The 10,589-nt window shown below is 42.8% G+C and overlaps 1 protein-coding gene across 1 annotated transcript; it reads right to left on the minus strand.

Moving 5' to 3' along the window:
• Window positions 1-287: 287 nt before the first annotated feature.
• Window positions 288-10,206, minus strand: LOC123119465 (uncharacterized). Its single transcript, XM_044539271.1, has 13 exons — window positions 9,599-10,206; window positions 7,447-7,596; window positions 7,129-7,341; window positions 6,959-7,048; window positions 5,870-5,986; window positions 5,339-5,608; window positions 5,096-5,252; window positions 4,584-4,661; window positions 3,781-3,881; window positions 3,183-3,353; window positions 2,093-2,167; window positions 1,115-1,210; window positions 288-888 (listed from the first exon to the last, which is right to left on the minus strand). Exons 1-13 carry the CDS (start codon window positions 10,007-10,009, stop codon window positions 550-552), a joined length of 2,268 nt encoding a protein of 755 aa, XP_044395206.1. The 5' UTR covers window positions 10,010-10,206; the 3' UTR covers window positions 288-549.
• Window positions 10,207-10,589: the final 383 nt, after the last annotated feature.

Here is a 10,589-nt window from a genome sequence, read left to right on the forward strand (position 1 = left end):
GAGCTGTTGGCCATGATTCTGACGGTAGTGTAGATTGAGCCATCGCACGCGGTTCAAAACCCCTTTTGCTGATACAGTTTTGAGCTCGCGCCTTGCAACGGTGTGCGAACGCCGGGGACGTGTGGGATTGTAATTGTTCATGAGACGCAGACGGAGCATCAAGGTTAAACGTTTGCGAAATGATGGCTCGATCATCGGGCAAAACCCCAGTCGCCTGAGATATTCATGCGCCTCAGTTGGGCAAAAGGAGAGGTTACATGCAGGTTAATTCAGGTACTCTGCCCACATAATCAACTGTTCTTGTGCATTTCAGAGAGAGAGAAAGACTGTTCTCATGGGACAAGCAGTCATTTCTCTTCGTTTAAATCCCCCTTAGCTCGCTTTACATCGCCAGTGCACCAGACGGTTTATTACCGGCCGATATTGACAAGTGAGGCCTCACAATCAAGCAGTATATAAATACAAATAAATATACGTGACGCGCATCCTATACAGCAACACTATGCACACTTCACTGTACAACACACCACGCCTCTTCTCGGGCCGTCGTCAGTCCGAGCCGCCCCCGCCGCAGCACAGCTCCGAGCAGCACTCGAAGCAGCCGAGGAAGGAGAGGGCGGCGCACATCTGCACCAGCACGATGGCGCACCGGTCGTTCATCTTGCTGCAGCAGTTGATGAAGCACATGCAGCAGCAGCAGCTGTCCGCCACGCGGCCGCAGCAGCCGCCGACCGCCTTCCCGAACATCTCGAATTTATCCGGCGCCCTTGTGTCACCGAACCCCGAGGTTAGGTTCTCCGTCGTCGCCGGCACGTTGCCGAAGCCGAGTGTCAGGCCCTGCAGCGGTGTCGCTGAAGGCTCCTCTGGTTTCTTTGGTTTCCGTTTTCCCTGCATAAGGGCAGCAGCAAGCTTGATCACACGTTCTCTGAACTTTCTTTGAAGACACTAGAATGTCTGAAGAATTGCGTTAATAGGCAATGCAGTATTACTGAGTTCTAAGCGAGACCTGCTCCGTTTGTTTTCTAGATCGAATTTAATCTTTGATTATTCTGAGTTGGCAATATCAACCGAGACATAATGAAGAAGGATGAATCTGTTTGGACAATATGATTACCTGTTGTGCTGGATCTATTTTTTCCATGATGGTTTGAAGTAGGACCGTCCGTGTGTACTCCGAAGGAATGCCATTTTGTATGCTCATTTTCGCCACCTGTTTGTTCAAATAATGTGAGCGCTGGAGCAGATTTTAGAAACAATGTTATTCATTAAGGTGAATATTCCAACTTTAAGCTTCCGGGCACATCGCAAAAGATAATTTCAAGCAAGGATATAAACTTTGATTGCAGTAAAAAGAACGAAATGACTTCCGCAGAGAAAAGAAAGTTTGATGTCCTAGAATATGCAAGAGTATGCCGCGCCTTACATAGAGCTGCTTTGAGTTCATCTTGCTTTCCTACATGCTCCCACTCACCCACTTCTCAATTCAAAATACCTTCCTGAAGTAGACTGGCTTTTAACCCAAAACCCACCCCCACCTGCTCAATTTTAGGCAGAAAACTCCCAATCTCAGTAAATTCTCTTTGATTTCTCGTCTTACCTGCCGACCTCTGGCGAGATTCCGGCAACAATTTTTAGGGCAAGGGATATCGCTTAGTGACTTGTAGTGCTCAACTAGCACTAGGGCTCTGCTTCGACTCTGACACAACTGAGTCACATATCCCTATTTCTTTAATCCGGCTACACTGCTGTAGTAACCAAACTGGACTCTAACTGTGCTTTTTTTTTAGAAAAGGAGGATGACCCCCTGCCTCTGCATCTGGGCGATGCATACGGCCACTCTAACTGTGCTAATAACATCACAACACTACAAGTACGCGATAACCATGTCTTGTGTTTAGTCATCCTCTCACATTTTGCTATAATTTATTCTCTAATCTTGACATCGAGTTCAGTGCAGTGGAGTACCCTTAAAGTAACCACTTGAACATTGTCATATCAAGTTAATACCTAACACTAACAGGCAGAGCTTAATTTAAGAATGTGAAGACAGAATCAGATGTGATGAGAGGTATTAGCCCAGAATATACGTTACCATTTGCTCCAGTTGCTTGTTTTCAGAAAGCCATGCTTTTGCTGTTAGAAGGTCCATCTGTTGCTTTGCCAACACCTGAATTTGAAAATAAAATGGATTATAAAATTTTGAGTAATCTTTCACATAATATTTCCGAGTTACTACCCTCAACAACAATTCCACAAGCTTACTATTCGACGCACACTTAGAGCACATGTTGAGCTCAACGGCTCTGTAATCTTGTTAGGACAACAATGGTTCTAAATTCTTATATGCAACTATTGTTTTCAAGTCAGACAAGTCGAGCCAAGGCACCACCCAACTGGCTAAGTGACTAGTCAACCACCAGTCAGTGCTACAAGGATTACGAGTTGACGAGTCGAGCCGTGTCTCCAGGATACCAACTCATGGACTAGCCGCAGACTCGCAGTACTGGATAGTCGTAACTAGTCACAGCTAGTCGAGGTATTCAGTTGGCAGGCAAGTGCTGACTTAGACTAGTCGACCGACTGTTATTGCCTAATAGTCAGGGAGTTCAGGCCAGCAGGAGGTTTCAAGTCACGTAGTGTTGCCTAGGATTACTTTTAGTCGGACATATATTTTGGGGTTTCTAACTGACAACTCGACTACTAGTCGGAGGCTCGGAGCTAGCTGGTAAACCAGCCGACGAGTCATTTTGACTTCATCTGCTAGCCGAGTCGGTTTGGCAAAACTAGCTAGGTGAATAATAGCGGACCAGTCATCGATTTAAAAACAATGCTAATGTCTAGTTTTTGTCGCCCTCTCCTTGTGTCTGGTCATTGCGACGATAAACAATGGTCTTGGTGCACAAAGTGAAGGGTGACATATTTTATTTAATTGATTGCTATGCCATTCACTCCATGGACAGTAAATCCTTTCAAAAAATCCATGGTCAGTAAATACTTCCAGAGATGTTCCAGACAAATTTTACCATTTTGGTAAGCTGACGTGATATCTCGTTATTATAACTGCCAGTTGGGGTCAACAAGATGCTTTAGATTGCATATGCAAGTAACTACCGGAGTTTCTCGTTCGTAAAAAAGAACTACTGAAGTTCCTCAGCTATTAGAACAAAGTGTGAAAAACTTACTTTGTCAAGAGGTATGTCCTTTATATGTTGGACCTTCAATTCAATCGATATCTTACTCATGTCAGACAAATAGCCCTCAGCATAAAGAGTCTCCGGCAGTTCACCTCGGAATCTTCCAGATACAAATAATGGATATTTTGCTGAAATGTCAGGAATATATTCACAATCCACCTGAATGGGGAAAAGGTTCAATTGTAAGAGACATGGATGATCCAGCTATGCTTATATGAAGAAAGAAAGATAGATGGTCTTAAATACCAAATACCAACCATCCACGCCTTTATATCAGAAGAAAATGAGCAAATGCAGGAGGGCATTTATTTCATAAAATTAAAGATGCAACATGCTGTTGAGTGCTCCCAAAATAAGCAGTCAACTGAATACCCCAAAACACAGAAGCACTTTATGCCCCCTCACTCTCCCTATCTCCCTCTCCACTCAGCATTTACACACAACTTACTACAAAGTGTTTTACTAATAGTACATGCATATGTCACCACAAGATTAATAATAAATGACTGTCACATGTTGCTTTTTTGTGACATACTGACATGGCTAAAAGGTGACAGCCCGACAGGTTTGCTGGGATAGAACTCACTTCAAATTCTTGGGTATGCTTTGTGACATCAATTGAAATGTCTGCCACGATTGTGGATGAAGCTTTCTGGAACCATTGAAGTATTCGACCCTCAATTGATCCTGGTGTCAAAAATCAGAATGAAAAACTTCAGTTTTGCAAAGTATAGCATTGGACTTTAGAAAAAACCCTGCAAATTCTAGTACAACCAAGACACTTATAAACAATTAAGTTTACTGCACATCAGAGATGCTGGATGAAATAGAAAAAAACAAATAAGTCAAAACTTGTGCTTTATAAAAAGCCATAGAACTAATTTGCCAACTTACTAAATCATATGATTCCATAATGCAACATGCTGTTGAGTGCAAAACTGAACAGGAACAAAATGATTCCATACACCTTTAAATCATCTCATCAAATTCCAGTCTCTGCTCAGCATGAATTCTAATAAGTTTGTACAATCAATATGCACGTCAAGTTTTTTGGTTTGACTAGAAATAATGGTGAAGGGCCCTAATGAAAATGATCTTATTAACAAAGTAAGAATGTGTGCAAGGAGAGGAATCACAATGTACACAGTTTTTTTTTTGCGAGAATCACAGTGTACACAGTTTATAAACCGAAAACCTAAGTTGGGAACAACAACAAAACCTGTAGTCCCAAACAAGTTGGGGTCGGCTAGAGCTGAAATCCGTAAGATTGTCCTAGCCGGAACTTGCCAAAGTTGGATCATTAGAGCATAATGCAGAGTTTTGAGTTTCAGTAGTGCGTAGAACAAAACACTGCCTGGTTCGAGGATTAAGGGGGCAATTTGTTCGTACCTGTATCAAACGCAGCATCGTAATGCCCCTTGCCAATTGATGCCAACATCCGCAAGAAATAGTGGTTACAGTATGAACCTAATATTGTTTCAAAGGGTAAGTACAAATAATAAAAAACTATTTCGGGGTAAAAAAATTGGCAATCATACAAGTAAAATAAAATATTGATGTCTCCAATATCATCCCTCTTTACTGAACAAACTTGAGTAATCCAAAAGGATTTACACATAAGAATGGATACGTAAGAGAATGAAGTTAGATGTATTTTTAACATGGGAATGAATAACTTTCAATGGTGCAACCCCTGACGTTCGTCGCCTCCTACATGTCATTCAAGACGAGTGCCGGGCCTGGTCCGGGGCGGGTGCCCTGGGATTGCTCAATCTGATCCCAGGATAGTACTTGTGTGTGTGTTGTTTTGGGTGTCCACAAAATCAAACAGTTGTTTCCTTTCAGTATATCTTAGAGCAATATGTTAAGTCGTAAATAAGAAAAATCATATTTGCTATTACCTAGTCCAAAAGTGGAAATCCGAGGGGAAATAGATCCTTTGTTTGTGAGCTGAGTTTTCACAGTGCGACAGATATTCCGTTCATCCTCAACTGAACCATCGGTCACAAGAAAGATTTGTGGAAGTGCGCCATCAGAGTTTGACAGCAACGCCAATGCCTTACAGCATGAGAGATAATGTGAGCACTGAAGGTGGCATGAATCATATATAAATGTCAACTGGTATAGTTTTCCAAATATTGTACCTCGGTTAAAGGATGCATGATGTCAGTGCCACCCTGGGCGACGAAATTTAAGTTCATCCAGTTTATTGCATTCTCTGTTGTTTTGCCATTTACTTTCTCCAAACAGGATGAGAATGAATGAAGTTCATCATTAAATGTTACTATGTTGAAGTAATCTCCTTCCTCAAGCTCAGAAACAGCAGTTGAGATGGCATTCTTAACATTCTCAATAGGCTTTCCTTGCATGCTTCCACTTGTATCAACAATAAACACAACTGCCTTTCTGAAGATCTATCACATAACTCGAATGAGATAAATATCCATTCACAGAAATAATTTATGAAGCACAAAAGCAGATAAAAAATATTGTGTCATGTTGAATTAGAGCTACTCATGAGAAACTTAGTCAAGTACCTTAAATACTTTCAGTGAGTTACAAACTTTAAGTAAAGATGTTTCAGTAAAGTTATCTTCAAGCATCAAGTGATTTTTGCACTGACATAGTTTAGTTACTAGTGTCGAGATAACAAGACAATAAGTAAAAGGAACTACCTTCCTTTTCTGGTTATTTCCAGGTAAGAGAAAAATGCTGAAAATGTCTCTGTCATCATAGTCACGTAATGTTGAGCGCTGCACAAGCACTCCACCGGACACATCACCTGAGTAAACCTACAGACATGAACGATGCATTAGGTAATGACACTGATCTCAATGGCACCCATGCAGTAAAAGCTGTAGTCACCATGTTAACAAAAGTTATTAATTAAATAAAGTGTTTATTGGAAAAGGTTGGTCCTTCAACCCTAAAATCTGAATCTGTATGATTTGGGACCTCAAACAAATGGAGAGGGCCCACACTCATTGGCAGGAGTCTCATCGGACCGCACTCAGAAAAGACAGCACCGTGCAGTCTCGCCTACTGATGTGGCAGTGATGTGGCCCACTCCCTGTATTTGTTTGGTACAATGTTTTCCTTCGTTGCATTCTTATAGCATGCTCATGGTTTTTGAGTCGCTGTATAGTCGCCGACTAATCGCCAAGTCGTTTTCCAAAAATCAGGGCGACTCGCGACTATACAGCAACTTATGGCGACTATACAGCGACTTTCGTCGACTATACGCCGAGCCGCAGGGCTCGCGGCGACTCGCCAAGTCGCGACTCAAAAACCTTGAGCATGCTAATGACTGAACTACTAATATTAAGGTATTATTATGTCGTGTACTTGGGTTAGGAAGACTGGAAGAGGCTCTCGCCCCTGGATGCAAGATAGAAGAACTGTTCTTCTAGATCTTGCTTGCTTTACTCCTCACAGGGGGTCCTCTTTACATAGAGGTCTAACAATCCAATCTAAGTAACAAATCACAGATATTATCTCCAATTGGTTTGAGTCCCAAGCTAAAAAATATATTCCTAATTTAAATGATAAACTTTGTAACTCAGAGATCAAGGGGATCCTCTCCCTAACTCGCTGCTGGATGGGCCATGTACTATATAAATTCATATTTGAACACATAGCCCACATATTGCTTTCAATATTCGCATATGAAAGGCCGTGGAACATAATGAGCACAAAATTATTTTAGAAGTACCGAAGAGAAGGTAAAGTTAACCAAATAAATAGATTACTGGAGAATAACTTACACTATATGAAAAGGTGAAATCTTTGATAGACCAATTCTCAACCACAGCTTCATGCAAGAAAAACAATTTCTCACCCTGCCTGGTTTTTTCCTGAAAATGCACAAGAACATCTCATGATAACCATGACATCGGACAGATTACCAAATGGTGCTTACGAAAAAGTTAATTACCTTCAAGGGATGGCTGGTCCCCTGCAATAAAACCTCTTTACTCACACCACTATTCACAGTTAACTGAATTTTCTCCTTTTTTGTGAAAAGTTTAGGTAAAGGGTTCACATAATGTGGAAACCGAAACGGAATATCAACAGAAAACTGTCCATTATCATACAACAACTTCTGTGACCATCTAATTGTGGCAAAGATGTCTTCTCCTCCTACAACCTTGGCGCAATGAAAGAAAATAGTTAGCACAGGCAGATATGGCTGCTGAAAGCTTGAATCTTGACAAGCTAGCAGTTGGGAAACTGATGACTACAAAATAAGTACCTGTGGTATTGTCAATTGAAAAAACTGGCTCTTCAGAATACCACCACTCTCAGTTTTAACAATCTTCACAGGACTGTTACCATCTACATCAACTACATGAGTATTGTACGATTTTTTCCCAACAGTAACCTCAGCGCCTAGAATTGAACCCTGTTAGCCAAACTGTTATTCTTAGACTGAGATCACCAGTAAATCAAAAAAATAACTGCATTCCGGATATATACACATATGCATTAAGAAATATTGCAACATAAAACAGAATAGCAAGTGTATGTTTGCTTTTTAAAATGCATACAGTGATGACTGACATCACTTGCACTGTTTGCATTCAATGTTGACTAGAGAAGTAGTAGAGGTTCTGTTTCGTTGTTGTAAACATCAAGTTGTTAAGTGATGAATATGTCACCACCATTGTGGTGGTGTAGTTATCTGGCTATTCTAACTAATATTACACTGTGGTCGTGATTTAGTTAGCATGGTGTTAATAAACATAGGTCGTAGTAGCAATGACCAACACACAAGTGATGCAGTTACCAACGTGTTCTAGTAAACAATAACCATTATAGATGTGCGTTCTTACCAATTTATTCAATTCAAATTAGCAAACAAATTTGATCATTGCATTTGCCCATCATGGTAGGGTTACCAGAAATGCTACAATGACTATTGACTACTCATGATTTGATGACTACTCGCAATGCTCAACATGACTTGTTGAACTGCTATTCTTTTCTCACTGTTTATGCACATATTTCCAGGTGATTTCCACCCTTGTATTCATGGCCGCATGGACAACATCTCAATATGTATTCAGTACTATGTAACTTCATAAAGAACATAATTTTTTTGTGAATATTTCTTTAGGAGAGCCTCTGCTGTAACCTGGAACAGATTAGGAATATCAAACATGTAGCATGACTGCTTCCTAATATCTTGTCGCCACGCTCTTATCTAAGACGCCATATTTTTTATGTTCATATGCAGCAGAAATGGAGCATGTTTGAAGTTCCATGGTTGTTTGAGAGACAAATGATGCGTCAGTAACGGGCATACCTAAACCGAATTACAATCCAGAATACCAGTCTGATCAATGTGTTCAGTAAAATAGCTAAATTATCAGATAGACCAAGGAAAAATAAGGCAAAATTGAGAGCCGATACGGGATGCGGGCTGAAAGGTTGGGGCACTTCATGTTGTCAAGTGGGACAGATGTTAGTGGGCAGGTGGCCAAAACAGAGGAGACGCAGGAGAATACAGTCATGCATTAAGCCTGTTGCGCATGCTGTCACGCCCTATTTGTGCCTAAGTTCAATAAATCAAATAACAGAAACCTGAAAAATAGATAGAAATCAAGCTTCCATGAACTGCTCTCAGCCTCTCACTTCTGAGCTTAGACTAAAGTCTTTGCCAACTTACACCCAAATGCAACCAAAACAACAGAACCCTAAAGCATTTAGTAAACCTGAACATAAAAAACAAAGACCTAGACCATACAAATGCACTACTTAATATGCCATTCAACTTACATTTCTCCAAAACAGCTGAAAGGAATGTTCTGTTTGGGCCACCGGAAGATATTTGACTACCACGAACGGAAATGACAAGTTAAAAAACAATGCACTTCCTAAAAATAGTATGCCTGTACCAACTAAAGCATTTAGTGGACAAGTGTACAAACTACAAGCAGAGTTATCCCTAGAAAGTCGGGTTACTTTCCTAGTCCAAACGGAATATTTCTTTCTTGATGAAGCTTATTTCCATGATTGGTAAGCAAGGAATTGGCCTCGCTTGCTTCCAAAACAACGATGGAGCCCACAGCCAGCAGAGAGCTAGCTGCGTTCAAGAGCAAAGAGCTCCAAACGTAATCGTCTATAACGGCAACCCCAATGTTCCACCAATCATAACTATAATGTATAGTGACGCGCATTCGCAAGTGGCTGGCTCCATGTGCGGTCCAGCGCAAATGATTTATGCGCACAGCAAAATTCATGGGCCCCAACCACCTAAAGCAAAGCCAAATTAACTAGAGAATAACCGCAAACTTTATCGGCATAATCATTCCAGCGCGTAACGGCAACAAAATCAGGCACAGCAAATTCCAATCGACGGCGAAATAGCAAAGGGGGAGGGCGGAGGGTTCGAATCGGGTCACCTCCTCGCCCATGGGCACGACGAGGCGGCAGTCGCAGTCGCGGCTGCGGGTGAGGCAGTGCAGCCACCAGCGCGCGACGAGGGTGACCTCGGCCGTGGCGCACCCGGCGGCGCAGTCCACCCGCAGCTCGACCTCGCGCATCTGGAGCGGGATGAGCGCGGGCGGGCTGAGCCGGCCGTAGACGTGGGGCTGGTAGCTGGGCACGTCGGGGCTGTCGACGGCGGCGGGGTCCGTGACGACCGCGTACGCCATGGGGGCCACGGGCAGCAGCGACGACGCCGCGGCGGCGTCCGGCGCGCCGTAGCGGTCCATCCCGGCGTGCGGGCGCGGCGGGGCCGCACCGCCCGGGAGGACGAGCCGCTTGGAGAGCCTGAGGCCGTCCTCCACCGCGCGCTCGAAGTCCTCCTCCATGGCTGCTGCTGGAGGCCTGAAGCGGGGGAGAGGAGGAGGCGGTGGAAATTAATGGCTGGGGATTCGTGGACAAGTGGGCGGAAGTGGGAGGGGGCTCGGTTTTTGGTGTGGTTTAGTGGGGAAATCATGAGCTGTTGGGGTGGAAGACGAGCCAGATAGCGGGGGCAGCTCCGCTGCTGTGCCTCGCGGAGGTGAGATTACCGGGGGTGTCCGTTTGTCTCTCTCAACTTGTGCTGTGGTTTGCAGGGACTGGACGGTTATTTGTCTTGTTTTTTCCGTTTGTCTTCGTGGTTTCTGATGCCTGGTAGTGGAGTATAAATTCGATTATCTTTAGCTTTAACCTTTTTTGGGGAAAATTAACCTTTAATCTTACATATGTCATATACACTATTAATCACAGGAGAGTTGGTCATGACAAATGATTGACTCATTGTTGTGGTAGAAAAGCATGCCTAGTTTGTAGCGAAAATTGCTTTTCGAGCTCGCCCTCCATGGTGGCCGGTTTTAAAAAAAATCAAAATTCAACAAAATTTATGTTTTTATTTGTCATGAATGGAGGCATAAACACACATGTGTGTAA

The sequence above is a fragment of the Triticum aestivum genome, chromosome 5D (genome assembly GCF_018294505.1).
Source record: "Triticum aestivum cultivar Chinese Spring chromosome 5D, IWGSC CS RefSeq v2.1, whole genome shotgun sequence".
Classification (NCBI taxonomy): domain Eukaryota; kingdom Viridiplantae; phylum Streptophyta; class Magnoliopsida; order Poales; family Poaceae; genus Triticum; species Triticum aestivum.